This window comes from Felis catus, chromosome D3, assembly GCF_018350175.1.
Source record: "Felis catus isolate Fca126 chromosome D3, F.catus_Fca126_mat1.0, whole genome shotgun sequence".
Taxonomy (NCBI): domain Eukaryota; kingdom Metazoa; phylum Chordata; class Mammalia; order Carnivora; family Felidae; genus Felis; species Felis catus.
In genome coordinates this window covers 54,703,809-54,723,540 of record NC_058379.1, presented here as the reverse complement: position 1 = coordinate 54,723,540, position 19,732 = coordinate 54,703,809, and the positions used below count along the sequence as shown (strand labels likewise).

At 36.7% G+C, this 19,732-nt stretch overlaps 1 protein-coding gene across 8 annotated transcripts in view; it reads left to right on the top strand.

Moving 5' to 3' along the window:
* The window catches only part of CCDC178 (coiled-coil domain containing 178), a 497,365-nt gene that overhangs the window by 140,953 nt on the left and 336,680 nt on the right, over positions 1-19,732 (top strand). For all 8 annotated transcript variants that reach the window (XM_045042044.1, XM_045042043.1, XM_045042045.1 and 5 more), the window contains one exon: positions 3,200-3,383. In XM_045042044.1, coding sequence (XP_044897979.1) covers positions 3,200-3,383 — 184 coding nt within the window. The remainder of the gene's footprint in view (positions 1-3,199; positions 3,384-19,732) is intronic.

The window sequence follows — 19,732 nt, the reverse complement described above, 5'->3', positions numbered from 1 at the left end:
CATATGGTTTGAAATATATTTTCTTTCACTAAGTAGGTTGCCTTTTCAATTTGTTGATTTTTTTTTCTGTGCGGTAGGTTTTTAATTCAATGTTATTCCACTTGTTGATTTTTTACTTTGTTTCCTGTGCTTTTGGTGTCAAAGGCAAAAAATAATTGCCAAGACAAATGTCAAGGAGACTTTTCGCTGTGTTTCTTCTGGGAGTTTTATAGTTTTAGCTTTTGCATTTAATTCCTTAATCCTTTTCAATTTAATTTTTGTCAGCAGTGTAAGATAAGGGTCCAGTTTCATTCTTTTGCATGTAGCTGTCTACTTTTCCCCACACCATTTACTGAAGAGATGATTCTTTCTCCACTGTGTGTTGTTGGCATCCTTGTCAAAGTTTTTTTTTTTTTTTTCTGGGTTCTTCATTGTGTTCTACTGGTTTGTGTGTCTGTTTGTCATGCCAGTACCATACTGCTTTGATTACTATAGTTTGTAATACTATTTGAAATAAGGAAGGGTGATACCTCCAGCTTTGTTCTTCTTTTCTCAAGATTGCTTTGGATTTTTGGGGTATTTTGTGGCTCTATACAAATATTAGGATTTTTTTTCTGTCTCTGTGAAAAATGCCTCTGGAATTTTCATAGAGATTGCATTGAATCTCTAGATTACTTTGGGCAGCATATACATTTTAACATTATTAATTATACCAATCCATGAACACACAGGATATCCTTCCATAGCTTTGTCTTCCTGAATCTCTTTCATCAATGTTTTATATTTAGTGTCAGTGTATAGATCTTTCTTTCACATCCTTGATTAAATTTATTCCTACATATTTTATTTTTGATGCTATTGTAAATGAGATTGTTTTAATTTTTTCATATAGTTCATTGTTAGTATATAGAAAGGCAGCAGATTTTTGTATATTGATTTTGTTTTCTGCAGCTTTACTGAATTTATGTATTAGTTCTAATAGTTTTTTTTTTTTTGATGGAGGTTTTAAGGTTCTTTTTTTTTTTTAATTTTAACGTTTATTTATTTTTGAGACAGAGAGAGACAGAGCATGAATGGGGGAAGGGCAGAGAGAGGGAGACACAGAATCTGAAACAGGCTCCAGACTCTGAGCTGTCAGCACAGAGCCCGACGCGGAGCTTGAACTCACGGACCGCGAGATCATGACCTGAGCCCAAGCCGGCCGCTCAACCAACTGAGCCACCCAGGCGCCCCTAAGGTTCTTTCTATATAAGATCATGTCATCTGCAACCAGAAAATTTTAGCTATTCCTTTCTGATTTGGATACCTTTTACTTCTTTTTCTTGCCTAAATACTCTGAGACTTCTAGTACTATGTTGAATAGATATGGTTAAGAGTGGGCACCTTTGGCTTTTTCCTCATGTTAGAAGAAAAATCTTCAGCTTTTTATAGAGTATGATGTTAACTGTGGACTTGTTATTCATCCATGGCCTTTATTATGTTAAAGTACACTCCCTGTATATACAATTTTTGAGAGTTTTTATCATGAATTGATGTTGAATTTTGTCAAATGCTTTTTCTGCATCTATTGAGATTATCACATTTTTATCCTTGATTCTACTAAAGTGGTGTATCACATTTATTGATTTATGTATTTGAACCTAATTTGTTGTTGAATTCAGATTGGTAGGATTTTGTTGAAGATCTATATTTTGTTGCATCTATAGTGATCAGGGATATTGGTCTATAATTTTCTTTTCTTGTAATGTCTTCATCTGGCTTTGGTATCAGGGTAATACTGGCCTCTTAAATTGAGTTTGGAAGCTTTCCATCCTCTTCAGTTTTTTAGAAGAGTTTGAGAACAATTGGCATTAATTATTCTTTAAATGTTTGGTAGAATTCATCAATAAAGCTATCAGGTTGAGTGTTTTTTTAATTAGGAGTTTTTGATTACTGGTTCAGTTTTCCTATTCATTCTTGGCCTGTTCAGATTGTCTAATTTTTCATGATTCAGTCTTGGTAGATTGTGTGTTTCTAGGAATGTATTTCTTCTAGGGTATCCAATTTGTTGGCATATAATTATTCCTAGTAGTTTGTATTTCTAAGTTGTCAGTTGTAATGTGGCCCTTTTTATTTCTGATTTTATTTATGTGAGTTTTCTCTTTCTTTTTTTCGTGTAAAGTTTTGTCAGCTTTGTTTACATATGTTTTAAAAACCATGCTTTTTTGTTGTTGATCTCTTCTATAGTTTTTGGCTTAATGCAATTGTTTCAGTTCTGATTGTTGTTATTGCTTCTCTCCTCCTAACTTTGGGCTTAGTTTGTTCTTATTTTTCTAGGTCTTTGAGATGTAAAGTTATGTGGTTTGAAATCTTTCCTTTTTCTTAATGGAGGCATTTGTTATTATCAACTTCCCTTTTAGAACTGCTTTTTGTATGTTGTGTTTCTATTTTAATTTATTTCATTTTTAAAAAAATTTCTTCTTTTCCTACTGGTTGAGTTCTCAGTCTCTTGTCTTTTCTTCCCAATCATAGTTCGTACCTTTCTATAAACCTATAGACTTCAATGGTAAGTTGGTGCTTTCACAAACAAGTACAACTCAAAAACCCCTGCTGTGACGCAGTGGACCTTGCCCAGGTAGCACATCTGGTGGAATACCTTTGGCTAGTTTCTTGGTTACCTCATTTGTGAATGTATGCTTTTTACATTGGATGCCTCAGTGTGTGTATCTGAAAAAGTTGGTATCCAATCTCAAAATGATATTAATGTCTTCACTCTTTTCTTCTATTGACTCTTTTCCTTAGCTGGGGGTTTTCTTTTTGAATGCTTTTAGTTTTTGGTTTTCTTTTGTTTCTCTTTTTCATGGACTGGATTTTTCTCATACTTGATTATTATTAATAATAATTTATATAAGATTAGAAAGAATGGATTGTTTTAGAAGGAAGGGATGAATGTTCTGAAAACTGAGCATTTGAGGTACCTGCCTTTCTTATTGATACACTTATCCTTCTGAGATTGAGCACAGCCTGACAATTGAGAGCAGCCAACAGGAAAAGCAGGAAAATAAATGGAATTTTAGGTCATATTTTTTATATTCAAGATTTAGTTAAGTATCTGGTTATTTTATATTTTAGGCAACATAAAATATGACTTTGTTCCTTTTTTACTACTATTACATATATTTGCCTCAATATATATCTTCTTGGAATAATCTTGTCAATTCTTTTGCTTTGTTTTTTATAGTATAAGAAAAAAATCAGAGTTTGAGTCTGAAATCCAATCTTTGATGAAACTAAGGGGAAAAAATGATGAATTTATTAAGCAACTCTACAGGCAAGCTTATCACCTTGGTGCTATTTTCCACCTAACCAAATTTAAAACAGAGGAATTAGAGGACAAAATAGCAGAAGTGAGAAGAAAATTCAAGGTTTGTATCTTTGTGTTCTTCTAAGTTGTAAAAAAAAAAAAAGGGGGGGTGATTAACCTGAATTTTATTGATTTATTGATGATAATTTGATTTTAATTTAAACTATACTAGTCTTTTAAAACAAATTCCTCCTTCTGGTAAATCTGAATAAAATCGTTTGTCTTCAGAGGCCCAGAATAAATGGAAGAGGAATAAGGCTCAGTGTAGCTAACCAACACTTACGTCTGCTTTTTGCTCTTACTGACTTTAAACTACCTTGGTCACCAGAATAGTGGTGCTTGGTTTGAACTCATGCTGTATATATACTGTATAAGAGTTCTTGTCTATGGTTGGAAGAAGGGATGCTGGGAAGTGCCCTTGCACCCTGTGTAATATAAGAAAAGGGAAGCCTGCAAGTTACTGAATTCCTGAGTACCACATAATTAGTAGACTACAGTGCTGTGGAAAGAACTGCTCATAGGCCTCAAACCTATTCCTAAGTGAGAAATATGATAAATAGCCACTCCATGCCATTTGGCATAGACACTGGCAAAGGCTACTCCATTTTGCCACATGTAAGGGGCCACTTTATGTTTGTTTGTTTACTTATTTATTTATTTATTTTTAATTTAATTTGTTATCCAGTTGGCTAACATACAGTGTATACCCTGTGCTCTTGGTTTGGGGGCTAGATTCCCGTGATTCATCGCTTACATACAACACCTAGCGCTCATCCCACCAAGTGCCCTTCACCAATTTTCCCCTCTCTGCCCCCCACCTTCAACCCTCAGTTTGGTCTCTGTATTTCAGAGTCTCTTATGGGGGCGCCTGGGTGGCTCAGTCAGTTGAGCGTCCGACTTCAGCTCAGGTCATGATCTCACAGTTTGTGGGTTTGAGCCCCGTGTTGAGCTCTGTTCTGACAGCTCGGAGCCTGGAGCCTGCTTTGGATTCTGTGTATCCTTCTCTCTCTGCCGCTCCCCCACTCACGCTCTGTCTCTCTCTGTCTCAAAAATAAATAAAAACATTAAAAAAAAATTAAAAAAAAAAAAGAAATCCTGCCACTTGCAGCAACATGGATGGAACTGGAGGGTATTATGCTAAGTGAAATATGTTTGTTTGTTTGTTTATTTTTATTAACTTGTTTTATTTTTTATTTTTAAAATTTACATCCAAATTAGCATATACAGCAACAATGATTTCAGGAGTAGATACTTAGTGCCGCTTACCCATTTAGTCCATCCCCCTCCTACAACCCCTCCCATAACTCTCAGTTTGTTCTCCATATTTATGAGTCTCTTCTGTTTTGTCCCCCTCCCTGTTTTTATATTATTTTTGCTTCCCTTCCCTTGTGTTCACCTGTTTTGTCTCTTAAAGTCCTCATATGAGTGAGGTATATGATTTTTGTCTTTCTCTGACTGACTAATTTCACTTAGCATAATACCCTCCAGTTCCATCCATGTAGTTGCAAATGGGAAGATTTCATTCTTTTTGATTGCCCAGTAATATTCCATTATATATATATATATATATATATATATATATATATATATATATATATAAATATATATATCACATCTTCTTTATCCATTCATCCATCGATGGACATTTGGACTCTTTCCATACTTTGGCTATTGTTGACAGTGCTGCCATAAACATGGGGGTGCATGTGTCCCTTCGAAACAGCACACCTGTCTCCCTTGGATAAATGCCTAGTAGTGCAATTGCTGGGTCACAGGGTAGTTCTGTTTTTAGTTTTTTGAGGAACCTCCATACTGTTTTCCAGAGTAGCTGAACCAGCTTGCATTCCCACCAACAGTGCAAAAGAGAGCCTTGTTCTCTGCATCCTCGCCAACATCTGTTGTTCCCTGAGTTGTTAACGGTAGCCATTCTGACAGGTGTAAGGTGGTATCTCATTGTGGTTTTGATTTGTATTTCCCTGATGATGAGTGATGTTGAGCATTTTTCATGTGTTGGTTGGCCATCTGGATGTCTTCTTTGGAGAAGTGTCTATTCATGTCTTTTGCCCGTTTCTTCACTGGATTATTTGTTTTTGGGTTGTTGAGTTTGATAAGTTCTTTATAGACTTGGGATACTAACCCTTTATCTGATATGTCATTTGTAAATATCTTCTCCCATTCCATCGGTTGCCTTTTATTTCTTTGTGTTGTCTGATGGCTGAGGCTAAGACTTCCAATACTATGTTGAATAACAGTGGCGAGAGTGAACATCCCTGTCTTGTTCCAGACCTCAGGGGGAAAACTCTCAGTTTTGCCCCACTGAGGATGATATCAGCATGGGATCTTTGATATATGGCTTTTATGATCTCCAGGTATGATCCTTCTATCCCAACTTTCTTGAGGGTTTTTATCAAGAAAGGATGCTGTATTTTGTCAAATGCTTTCTCTCCATCTATTGAGAGGATCTTATGGCTCTTGTCCTTTCTTTTACTGATGTGATGAATCACATTGATTGTTTTGCAGATATTGAACCAGCCCTGCATCCCAGGTAGAAGTCCCACTTGGTCGTGGTGAATAATTTTTTTAATGTATTGTTGGATCCAGTTGGCTAATATCTTGTTGAGGATTTTTGCATCCACAGTCATCAGGAAAATGTCTACAGTTCTCATTTTCAGTGGGGTCTCTGGTTTTGGAATCAAGGTAATGCTGGCTTCACAGAAAGAGTTTGGAAGTTTTCCTTCCATTTCTATCTTTTGGAACAGCTTCAAGAGAATAGGTGTTAACTCTTCCTTAAACGTTTGGTAGAATTTCCCTGGAAAGCCATCTGGCCATGGACTCTTGTTTTTTGGCAGATTTTTTTATTACAATTTCGGTTTCTTTACTGGTCATGGGTCTCTTCAAATTTTCTATTTCTTCCTGTTTCAGTTTTGGTAGTGTATTTGTTTCTAGGAATTTGTCCATTTCTTCCAGATTGCCCATTTCATTGGCGTATACTTTCTCATAGTATTCTTTTATTATTGTTTTTATCTCTGCTGTGTTGGTGGTGATCTCTCCTCTCTCATTCTTGATTTTATTTATTTGGGTCCCTTCCTTTTTCTTTTTGATCAAACTGGCCAGTGGCTTATCAATTTTGTAATTATTTCAAGGAACCAGCTTCTGGTTACATTGATACACTGTTTTTTTGGTTTCAGTAGCACTAATTTCTGCTCTAATCTTCGTTATTTCCTGTCTTTTGCTAGTTTGGGTTTTTTTTTTTAAATTTTTAAAATGATTTTATTTATTTTTGAGACAGGGAGAGACAGAGAATGAACAGGGGAGGGTCAGAGAGAGGGAGACACAGAATCTGAATCAGGCTCCAACTCTGAGCTGTCAGCACAGAGCCCGACGCGGGGCTCGAACTCACAGCCCGTGAGATCATGACCTGAGTCATAGTTGGCTGCTTAACCGACTGAGCCACCCAGGCACCCCTGCTAGTTTTGGGTTTTATTTGCTGTTCTTTTTCCAGCTCTTTAAGGTGTAAGATTAGGTTGTGTATCTAAGGTCTTTCTTCCTTCTTTAGGAAGGCCTGGATTGCTAAATACATTCCTCTTATGACTGCCTTTGCTGTGTCCCAGAGGTTTTGGGTTGTGGTGCTATCATTCTCATTGACTTCTATAAACTTTTTAATTTCGTCTTTAACTTCTTGATTAGCCTAGTAATTCTTTAGTAGGATGTTCTTTAGTCTGCAAGTATTTGTTACCTTTCCAAAATTTTCCTTGTGGTTGATTTTGAGTTTCATAGCTTTGTGGTCTGAAAATATGGACGGTTTGATCTCAATCTTTTTGTACTTACTTAGGGCTGATTTGTGTCCCAGTATATGGTCTATTCTGGAAAATGTTCTATGTGCACTGGAGAAGAATGTATATTCTGCTGCTTTAGGATGAAATGTTCTGAATATATGTGTTAAGTCCATATGGTCCAGTGTGTGATTCAAAGCCATTGTTTCCTTGTTGATTTTTTGATTAGATGATCTGTCCAGTGCTGTGAGTGTGGTGTTGAAGTCTCCTACTATTATGGTATTACTATCAATGAGTTTCTTTATGTTTGTGATTAATTGATTGATATATTTGGGTGCTCCCACCTTTGGCACATAAATGTTTACAATTAGGTCTACTTGGTGGATAAGACCCCTTCATTATGATATAATGCCCTTCTGCATCTCTTGATACAGTCTTTATTGTAAAGTCTACATTGTCTGATATGAGTATGGCTACTCCGGCTTTCTTTTGTTGACCATTAGTATGATAGATGGTTCTCCATCCCCTTATTTTCAATCTGAAGGTGTCTTTAGGTCTAAAGTGGGTTTTTATAGACAGCATATAGATGGATCTGGTTTTCTTATCCACTCTGCTACCCTATGTCTTTTGATTGGAGCATTGAGTCCATTGACATTTAGAGTGAGTACTGAAAGATATGAATTGATTGCCATTATGATGCTTGTAGAGTTGGGGTTTTTGGTGGTGTTCTCTGGTCCTTTCTAATATTTGTTGCTTTTGGTATTTATTTATTTATTTATTTATTTATTTATTTATTTATCTCTCTATATATATTTATATATGCATACCCATACATACATATATACATATTCATCTCTTCTCCCCTCAGAGAGTCCCCCTTAAAATTTCTTGCAGGGCTGGTTTAGTGGTCACAAACTCCTTTAATTTTTGTTTGGGAAACTTTTTATCTCTCCTTCTATTTTGAATGACATTCTTGCTGGATAAAGAATCCTTGGCTGCTTATTTTTCTGATTTAGCACATTGAATATATCCTGCCACTCCTTTCTGGCCTGCCGTATTTCTGTGGATAGGTCTGCTGCTACCCTGATCGGTCTTCCCTTGTAGGTTAGGGACTTTTTTTCCCTTGCTGCTTTCATGATTCTCTCCTTGACTGAGTATTTTGTGAATTTGACTGTGATATGCCTTGTTGATGGTCGGTTTTTGTTGAATCTAATGGGGGTCCTCTGTGCTTCCTGGATTTTGATGTCTGTGTCTTTCCCCAGGTTAGGAAAGTTTTCCACTATGATTTACTCACATAACCCTTCTACCCCTATTTCTCTCTTTTCCTCTTCTGGGACCCCTGTGATTCTGATGTTGTTCCTTTTTAATGAGTCACTGATTTCTCTAATTCTTAAATTGTGCTCTTTTGTCTTAATCCCCCTCTTTTTTCTGCTTCATTATTCTCTATAAGTTTGTCCTCTATATTGCTGATTCTGTTCTGCCTCATCCATCCTTGCTGCTGCTCCATCCATCCATGATTGAAGCTCAGTTATAGCATTTTTAATTTCAATCTATTTTTTTCTGCTTTTATCTCTGCAGAAAGGGATTCTAGTCTAGTTTCAGCTCCAGCTAGTATTCTTATTATCGTGATTCTAAATTCTGGTTCAGACATCTTGCTTGTATCTGTGTTGGTTAAATCCCTGGCTGTTGTTGATTTGTGCTCTTTCTTTTGGGGTGAATTCCTTCATTTTGTCATTTTGAAGGGAGAAAAGAAATTAATGAGGTAGAAAAGTTAAGATCAAAAATAATTAAAATTAAAGAAATATTAAAATTAAAAAATTAAACACACACACACAAAATCTAATAAATGATGCTAGATCTTAGGTGTGTTTTGGTCTGGGTATTGAATGTGGTTTGAAAGATTAGAGAAAAAAACAGGGGAAAAAAGGAAATCGTTTGAGAATTTGAAAAAACGAATACACTGAAGTAGACTAAAATGAGATGATGGGAGCAAAATAGAATTTGAAAAAAAATTACACAAAAGTAAGGAATATAGGAGGAAAAATATTAAAGAAAATATTTTTAATAAAAATTAAAAATAAAAATGAATTTTTTTCTCTTTATTCAAGAAAAAGAAACAAAAAAGAGAAAAAAGAAAAAAAGAAATCGTTTGAAAATTTGAAAAAGTGAATACACTGTAGTAGACTAAAATAAAATGATGGAAGTAAAATAGAATTTGAAAAAATTTACGTAAAAGCAGAAAGTATATTAAAAATTAAAGAAAAATATTTTTAATAGAAATTGAAGGGAAAAATGAAGTTTTTCACTTTCTTCAATCAAGTAAAGATAAGAAACAAAAAAGAAAAAAGAAAAAAAAACAAGGAAATCATTTGAAAATTTGAAAAGGTGAGAATACACTGAAGTAGACTAAAATCGATTGATGGAAGTAGGATAGAATTTGAAAAAAATTTACACAAAAGGAAAAAATATAGTAAAAAAATTAAAGAAAAATATTTTTAATAAAAATTGAAAATAAAAATGAATTTTTTCTCTTTCTGTATTCAAGAAAAAGAATAGTGTAAAGAGAGAAAAAAAGAAAAAAAAAGAAAATTGAATAGATAGACCTGCTAATAGATTGAAATAGGGGTGAAATTACTTCGTTTTCCCCTAGAAGTCAGATTATGTAGCACTTTATAGTCCATAAAGTAAGTAGGCAGTGAGCCTTGTGTTCTTGAAGAGTGAGGTTGGCCCAGTTGGGCAGGGCTCAGTGTAACGGCTCCGTTCTTCACTAGATGGCGCAGCTAGCCTACTGGGGTGGATTGTTGGGGCACTCGTAGGTGCGTATGCATGGGAGCAGTGAAAATGGCGTCACCCAGCTACCCAGTCTCTAGTATGGGAACTCTGTTCTCTCCTATCAGCAATCGTGCACCCGTCCTCTGTCTTCAGCTTTCGTCCACTCCCCGCTTCTTCACTGTTCGTGACCAAGCCCCAGGCAGTACCTCTCTCCCGAGTTTTGTCTCAGATGTGGCTGTTTTCCCCATCCCTTACTTCTGAAGGACTGCAGCTTTGACCCGTTCTGCCCCTCTGAGGGAGGGTCTCACTGAGCAGTGGCTGAATGCCAGCTGCACCCAGGAATGCCTGCTGGACCCTGCTGCTGCGAGTGCCCCAAGACTGTCCAGGTGCCAGCCCGCCACAGAAAAAGTTCATGAGATAGTGTAGCAGCTGCTTTTCAGGGATTATGGAAAATCACAACACACATCTGGCACCAGGCTTTACACTTAATGACCTTGTTCCAGCATGAGCAAATGTGGCCATTTTCTGGGGTCTGCTGGGACCAGGTGGCTTCAACAGTCTCCACCAAACGTCCTTCCAGCATTGGAATCACTTTTCCCCATGTGGGCTGAGAACCTCCCAGACCCCACTCTGTTCCTGGGGATTCACCCTTCCACCAGAGCACCGCCAGGTATGGAGCTGCGGAGTTGCAGCCTTTGCGATCCCCTGTTTACAGTCTTAATGGAATTTAAACCCTCTCCTTTCTCCTTTCTCCCTTTTTAGTTTAGTCCCTGCGGCTGTTTCCAATTTTCCACTTTCTCTCCAGCTGCTTTTGGGGAGGGGTGCTTTCCCCTTATGCTCCCCCCCTCCCCAGTCTCCATCCTCTCTCACCTGCAAAAGTGGTTCCTTACCTTTTGGGGCTTCTTGCTCCCCAAGTTCAGCTCTTTGTGTGGCATACCTGCTGAATTCTGTGGTTCAGGTTGTGCAGATTGTTGTGCTAATCCTCCAATCAGTTTTCTAGGTGTGTAGGATGGTTTAGTGTTGGTCTGGCTGTATTTCATAGACGCAAGACACACAAAAAACTTCCATGCTGTTCCGCCATCGTGGCTCCTCCTCTATCTTTTTTTTTTTTTTTAATTTTTTTTTTCAACGTTTATTTATTTTTGGGACAGAGAGAGACAGAGCATGAACGGGGAGGGGCAGAGAGAGAGGGAGACACAGAATCGGAAACAGGCTCCAGGCTCTGAGCCATCAGCCCAGAGCCTGACGCGGGGCTTGAACTCACGGACCGCGAGATCGTGACCTGGCTGAAGTCGGACGCTTAACCGACTGCGCCACCCAGGCGCCCCTCCTCTATCTTTGAGAGTGAGAGAGAGAGAGACATGCAGAGTGTGAGTGGGGGAGGGGCAGAGAGAGAGGAAGACACAGAATCAGAAGTAGGCTCCAGGCTCTGAGCTGTCAGCACAGAGCCTGATGTGGGGCTCAAACCCACGAACTGTGAGATTATCACCGCAGCTGAAGTTGTTCGCTTAACTGACTGAGCCACCCAGGTGCCCCTGTAAGGGACCACTTTAGCAGGCTACTTTTGTCCATCACACCTCACACACACACTTCTCCCATCTTTGGCATTTACTTATCAAAGACTTATTATCATATAGTTATCTGTAAAATATAGAATCTGTATTCTGTGTTCAAGCCTTTCACTAGCACTTTATTCAGTGAAGACTTTCTCATGTGCTTTCTAAATTTAGGATACTTAGATTGTCTTCCAGTAAATGTTTCTTTACTGAGAAACTGAGATTTTGTTCCTCCATTGAATCCACCTGTTCAACAGAGTTGGTTTATTGTATGCATATCCCTTATCATGGGTTGTTCAGTGGGTTTTTTCATACCAGATATGTGCCAAAGTTAATATGATAGAAATCACGTATAGTAAAAATTAACCTCAAAGTTGTTTTAAAAATATAAATCATGTTATTTTCCATATAGTTTAGCATATATAACACTGTGGATGTCGTTTATAATTTTAAAACATTTTTCACTAATATGCATTTGTCTATGACCAATAATTTTTTTCATTGAAGATATCAATGAATACATAAACCACTGATTTGGCTACTTAACAATGTGTTTTAATTTTTTCACTGGACTTGGAGCGCCTGGGTGGCGCAGTCGGTTAAGCGTCCGACTTCAGCCAGGTCACGATCTCACGGTCCGTGAGTTCGAGCCCCGCGTCAGGCTCTGGGCTGATGGCTCAGAGCCTGGAGCCTGTTTCCGATTCTGTGTCTCCCTCTCTCTCTGCCCCTCCCCCGTTCATGCTCTGTCTCTCTCTGTCCCAAAAATAAATAAATGTTAAAAAAAAAAAATCTTATTGAAATTTTTTCACTGGACAGGAAACCTTTGTTCACATATTTATCTCAGAGCTGTCACAACCTACCTTCAATAGTTCAGCTATATGGCTTCACTAGCCTGAGTTATTCAATTATTAAGAAGGATGTTACATTAAATTATTTTTTTCTAAGTTTTCCTGATGCCATAAAATGCAATTTATAGGTTAAATGCAAATTTGAGGTAACTCTTCTGTACCTGCTTTGCCAACCTAAGGCAAAGTGTAAGTGTCCCCCTTGTTTGATGCAAGTGAAATTGAAAGCATTGAGGTATTGTTAATCAAGTCCTTTCCCTACCCTATAGTAGCTGAGACACAACCAGAAAGAAGCAACAGAAAGATATTACTCAAGTTAGGAAATAATTCCACATTGCTAGACACTTCTACTGATCTCTGAGCTGAATATATAGGGCACTAAATTTCTGTGATATACACGTGTGTATCTGTGTCAGAATGGTAACGAATTAAAAATGAATTTCTAGGTAGTCCTTAGATAAATCAGGTTGGGAATAATTCAAGTTTGTAGTTTCTGCCTTTGTAATGACCTCCACTGTCTTTCATTGACTAAGTAATAAATATCTATAAAGTTTTCTGAGTCTTGGCATCATGTTTTTCTTGCAGGTAACTTTATGTATTTGTTGATCTTGGCCTAACATTAGTCCTTAATTCAGGTCTTCTAGAAATTATAGCATTACCACCTCTGACCTAACTCTGAGAAATTACCTTTTGAAATCTTAGAGGTGGAATTTCTGAATTATGTTTCCTCAAATTGATGCACCTGTACAATTCCTAATAAGTTTTACACTAGAAACCACCCTGAACAATCAAGATATTTGTCAGGTTCTGAAGTTTTCCAGCTATTACAGATGACTTGTCCCAATTTTTTCATACCTTCAATCCCAGTGACTGACCTATTCAGAAAAGACGTGATTAGCCAAGTCGCAGGACAAAATTATCCACAGTGATGGGAGATAAATCAATAAAAGGGTAATATATATTCAATTATGGTATTGATGGAATGAACAGAAAATCATTCAGTGTTGTCTGAAGAATGTAATATATTGTAACAAGGAAAATCTCGAAAGCTTTTATCAGATATTAAGTACTTCTCAACATTTAAATAGAAGGGTTTTGTGCAAGCTGCAGGAATGTAGAGGGATTTTTGCTTGAACATACTGGAGTTTTGCTGGAAAAGTAGAATATCAGGATCCTCTGGTTCCAGGTAAAAATCCTAGTACTAGAACTAAGTGGAAACTTAGTAGAAAAGAAAAAAGGAAATAGAGTTTTCTGCGGATCTATTATAGGCTAGACTCTTTATACATGTTAATTAATTCGTGTTCACAATACTGTGAAGTTGTTACTAGTATGTACATTTTGGGGTGAAGTGGTTTGCCCAAAGTAACATTGCTTTTAGGTAGCTGTGTAGAATTTGTACACAAGGTTTTCTGATGCTGAGTTTGGTATAAACTAGTCAGACACTAGGTAGGCATATACTCCAACCAAAGAAAATTCATTCCGGCTCAAAATTTCACAATGACAATATTAGGGATCACCTTTTAGCCTTTATATTTTAGAGAACCATTAGGGTCACAGCAAAATTGGGAGAAAGTACAGAGATTTCCCATATACCTCAAGCCCTTTCGGTGCTGTCCCTATGCAGCCTTTCTCCCACTGATGGCAACCATGGTAACCACTGATCTTTTATTCCATAGTTTTACCTTTTCCAAAATACCATATAGTTGGAATCCTACAGTATATATAGCCTTTTCATATTGGATTCTTTCACTTATTCATATGCATTCAAGGTTCCTTCATGTCTTTTCTTGGCTTGATAGCTCATTTCTTTTTAGCACTGAATAGTATTCTATATCTGGATATACCACAATTTATTTAAGCATTCACCTATTGAAGAGCATCTTGGTTGCTTCCAAGTCTTGGCAGTTATAAAGAAAGCTACTAGAAACATCCATGTGCAGGTTTTTATGTGGAAATAAGTTTTAAACTCCTTTGAGTATGAAATAAGGAACATAATTGCTGGATATTATAATTAGTATATATTTACTTTTTTGTGTGTTTTTAAAAAATGTTTATTTTGAGAGGGAGAGAGGGTGTGAGTGGGGGAGGGACAGAGAGAGAGAGAGAGAAAGAGAGGGAATCCAAGCAGGACCTGCACTGTCAGCACATAACCCAACAAAAGGCTCAGTCTCATGAACTGTGAGATCATAACCTGAGCCAAAATCAAGAGTCAGATGCTTCACTGACTGAACCACCTAGGCACCCCAGTATATGTTTAGTTTTGTAAAAAACTGCCGAACTGTCTTAAAAAGTGGCTGTACCAATTTTCATTCCTACCAGCAAGGCATGGGAGTTCCTGTTATTCCAAAGCCTTGCCAATAGTTGATATTGTCAGTAATCAGGATTTTGGCCATTGTAATAGCTGTGTAGTGATATTTCACTGTTGCTTTAATTTACATTTCTGTGATGACATATGAAGTATATACTTACTTGCCATTGTATATCTTCTTTGGTGAGTTGCATGTTAAGGTCTTTGACCTCCTCTTTTAAGTAATCTCTACATCCAATATGGGGCTCGAACTAACAGTCCCAATATCAAGTGTCCCATGTTCTACCAACAGAACCAGCCAGGCACCCCAACATCTTTGATGCTTCTTTTATTGGGTTGTTTTCTTACTGTTGAGTTTCCAGAGTATTTTGTATATTTTGGATAACAGATCTTTATCAGATTTGTCTTCTGCAAATATCTGCTCCCAGTTTGTGACTTCTCATTCTTTTGACCTTGGCTTTCACAGAGCTAAAGGCTTTAGTTTTAATGAAACCCAGATTATCAATTATTTCTTTCATGGATCATGCTTTGTGTTGTATCTAAAAAGTCATTGTCACACTGGACCAGATGGACTTAACATGTATATTCAGAACATTTCATCCTAAAGCAGCAGAATATGCATTCTTCTCCAGTGCACATGGAACGTTCTCCAGAATAGACCACATACTGGGACACAAATCACCCCTCAGCAAGTATAAAAAGATCGAGATCATACCATGCATATTTTCAGACCACAAAGCTATGAAACTCAAAATCAACCACAAGAAAAAAAAATTGGAAAGGTAAAAAATACTTGGAGACTGAAGAACATCCTACTAAAGAATTACTGGGCTAATCAAGAAGTTAAAGAGGAAATTAAAAAGTTTATGGAAGTCAATGAGAATGATAGCACCACAACCCAAAACCTCTGGGACACAGCAAAGGCAGTCATAAGAGGAATGCATTTAGCAATCGAGGCTTTCCTAAAGAAGGAAGAAAGATCTCAGATACACAACCTAATCTTACACCTTAAAGAGCTGGAAAAAGAACAGCAAATAAAACCCAAAACTAACAGAAGACAGGAAATAATGAAGATTAGAGCAGAAATTAATGCAATTGAAACGAAAAAAACAGTAGACCAGTGAAACCACAAGCTGGTTCTTTGAAAGAATTACAAAGTTGATAAGCCACTGGCCAGTTTGATCAAAAAGAAAAAGGAAGGGACCCAAATAAATAAAATCAAGAATGAGAGAGGAGAGATCACCACCAACACAGCAGAGATAAAAACAATAATAAAAGAATACTATGAGAAAGTATACGCCAATGAAATGGGCAATCTGGAAGAAATGGACAAATTCCTAGAAACAAATACACTACCAAAACTGAAACAGGAAGAAATAGAAAATTTGAAGAGACCCATGACCAGTAAAGAAACCGAAATTGTAATAAAAAAATCTGCCAAAAAACAAGAGTCCATGGCCAGATGGCTTTCCAGGGAAATTCTACCAAACGTTTAAGGAAGAGTTAACACCTATTCTCTTGAAGCTGTTCCAAAAGATAGAAATGGAAGGAAAACTTCCAAACTCTTTCTGTGAAGCCAGCATTACCTTGATTCCAAAACCAGAGACCCCACTGAAAATGAGAACTGTAGACATTTTCCTGATGACTGTGGATGCAAAAATCCTCAACAAGATATTAGCCAACTGGATCCAACAATACATTAAAAAAATTATTCACCACGACCAAGTGGGACTTCTACCTGGGATGCAGGGCTGGTTCAATATCTGCAAAACAATCAATGTGATTCATCACATCAGTAAAAGAAAGGACAAGAGCCATAAGATCCTCTCAATAGATGGAGAGAAAGCATTTGACAAAATACAGCATCCTTTCTTGATAAAAACCCTCAAGAAAGTTGGGATAGAAGGATCATACCTGGAGATCATAAAAGCCATATATCAAAGATCCCATGCTGATATCATCCTCAGTGGGGCAAAACTGAGAGTTTTCCCCCTGAGGTCTGGAACAAGACAGGGATGTTCACTCTCGCCACTGTTATTCAACATAGTATTGGAAGTCTTAGCCTCAGCCATCAGACAACACAAAGAAATAAAAGGCAACCGATGGAATGGGAGAAGATATTTACAAATGACATATCAGATAAAGGGTTAGTATCCCAAGTCTATAAAGAACTTATCAAACTCAACAACCCAAAAACAAATAATCCAGTGAAGAAACGGGCAAAAGACATGAATAGACACTTCTCCAAAGAAGACATCCAGATGGCCAACCAACACATGAAAAATGCTCAACATCACTCATCATCAGGGAAATACAAATCAAAACCACAATGAGATACCACCTTACACCTGTCAGAATGGCTACCGTTAACAACTCAGGGAACAACAGATGTTGGCGAGGATGCAGAGAACAAGGCTCTCTTTTGCACTGTTGGTGGGAATGCAAGCTGGTTCAGCTACTCTGGAAAACAGTATGGAGGTTCCTCAAAAAACTAAAAACAGAACTACCCTGTGACCCAGCAATTGCACTACTAGGCATTTATCCAAGGGAGACAGATGTGCTGTTTCAAAGGGACACATGCACCCCCATATTTATGGCAGCACTGTCAACAATAGCCAAAGTATGGAAAGAGTCCAAATGTCCATCGATGGATGAATGGATAAAGAAGATGTGATATATATATATATATACACATATATATACATATATATATATGTGTGTGTGTGTGTGTAATGGAGTATTACTGGGCAATCAAAAAGAATGAAATCTTGCCATTTACAACTATGTGGATGGAACTGAAGGGTATTACGCTAAGTGAAATTAGTCAGAGAAAGACAAAAATCATATGACTTCGCTTATCTGAGTACTTTATTTTTTTACATTTTTTTTCAACGTTTATTTATTTTTGGGACAGAGAGAGACAGAGCATGAACAGGGGAGGGGCAGAGAGAGAGGGAGACACAGAATCGGAAACAGGCTCCAGGCTCTGAGCCATCAGCCCAGAGCCCGACGCGGGGCTCGAACTCATGGACTGCGAGATCGTGACCTGGCTGAAGTTGGATGCTTAATCGACTGCGCCACCCAGGCGCCCCTGAGTACTTTAATAGACAAAACAAGTGAACACAAGGGAAGGGAAGCAAAAATAATATAAAAACAGGGAGGGAGACAAAACCTAAGAGACTCTTAAATATGGAGAACAAACAGGGTTACTGGAGGGGTTGTGGGAGGGGGGATGGGCTAAATGGGTAAAGAATCTACTCTTGAAATCACTCTTGCACTATATGCTAACTAACCTGGATGTAAATTAAAAAAATAAAAATTAAAAAACAAATAAAAATAAGTCATTGTCATACCCAAGAACATCTAAGATTTTTTGTTATCTTCTAGTGTTTTTTTTGTTATACCTTTAGGTTTAACGATCCATTGTGAGTTAATTTTTATGAAAGGTGTAAAGTGTATCTAGCTTTGTTTCTTTTTGCATGTGGATGTCCACTTGTTCTAGCACCATTTATTGAAGAGATTGTCTTTGCTCCATTTTGTTGTCTTTGCTTTTTTGTGGAAGAGCAGCTATTTGTGGACTCTTTTTTGTTCCAGTTTTCTATTTGTCTATTCTTTTGCCAGTGCTATACTGTCTTGAATAATATAGCTTTCTAGTGTATCTTGATGTTGAGTGTGTTCATGTCTGTTGCTTTTTTTTTTTTGTCTTTCAATATTGTTTTAGCTCTGCTGGGTCTTTGCCTCTCCTTATAAACTGGCATATAGGAAAACAATTGAAGATTGGGGATTCACAATGTGTCTTGCAACTGTTCTATAATTGCTTATTATTTCCAGGAGTATTTTTGTTAATTCTTTTAGATTTTCACATGTACAATCATGTCATCTGAAAACAAGAGCAAATTTATTTATTCCTTCCAAATCTGTATGTTTTTTACTTATTATTATTATTATTATTATTATTATTATTATTATTATTATTTTGGTCAATGCATTTTCAAGAACTTCCAGTACAACATTGAAAAAGAATGTTGAGATGGATTATCCTTGCCTTGTACCTGATCCTAGTGGGAGAGCTTTCGTTTCTCACCATAAACTTTTGTGTTAGCTGTAGGTTTTTGTAAACATTCTTTACCAAGTCAAGGAAGATCTCCCCTCCCCCCATTTTAACTTATTGAGGGTCTTACAGTAATGCTGTCTCATAGAATGAGTTAGGAGTATCCATCTGTTTCTATCCTCTGAAAGAGATTGTAGAAATTTAGTATAATTTCTTACTTAAATGTTTGTAGAATTATTCACTAGGGAACCCATGGGGGCCTTGTGCTTTCTGTTTTGGAAAGTAATTAATTATTAATTCCATTTCCTTAATAGATGTCAGCATATTTAGATGATATGTTTCTTCTTGTATGAGTTTTGGCAGATTATTTCTTTCAAGAAATTGTTCTATTTCATCTAGGTTACCTAATTCTTGAAAATAGAGTTTTTCATAGTATTCCTTTATTTTCTTTCAATATCCATGAGATCTAGTTACATCACTGCTTTCATTTCTGATATTAGTAATTTGTGTCCTCTATCTTTTTTTCTTAGTTTGCCTGGCTTCAGGCTTATCATGTTTTATTGGTCTTTTGAAAGAACCAGATTTTAGTTTCATTGATTTTTTTTCTATGATTTTCTGTTTTCAATTTCATTGATTTCTGCTCTAATTCTTATTATTTATCTTCTTCTGCTTAGTTTTAATTTAATTTTCTCTCCTTCCAGTTTTCTAAGATTTAAACCTATATTATTGATGTTAGATCTTTCTTCTTTTCTAATATACACACTCAGTACTATAAATTTCCTTTTAAGCAATGCTTTTGCTGCATCACACAAATTTTGATAAATTGCGTTTTGTTTTTATTTAGTTCAAACTATTTCAAAATTTTTCTTCAGATTTATTCCTTGGCTATACATTTTTAAGAAATATGTTGTTTAGTTGTACATATTTGGGTATTTTCCAATTAACTTTCTGTTACTGATTTCTAGTTTAATTCCATTGTGGTCTGACAGTAAACATTGTATGATTTCAAGTTTTTCTAGTTTTTTAAATTTGTTTAGCAGTTCAGGGATCATTTTTAATCCTAGAAAAAGACACTCTGTTATGTCTTTATAATGTTCTAGGTCAC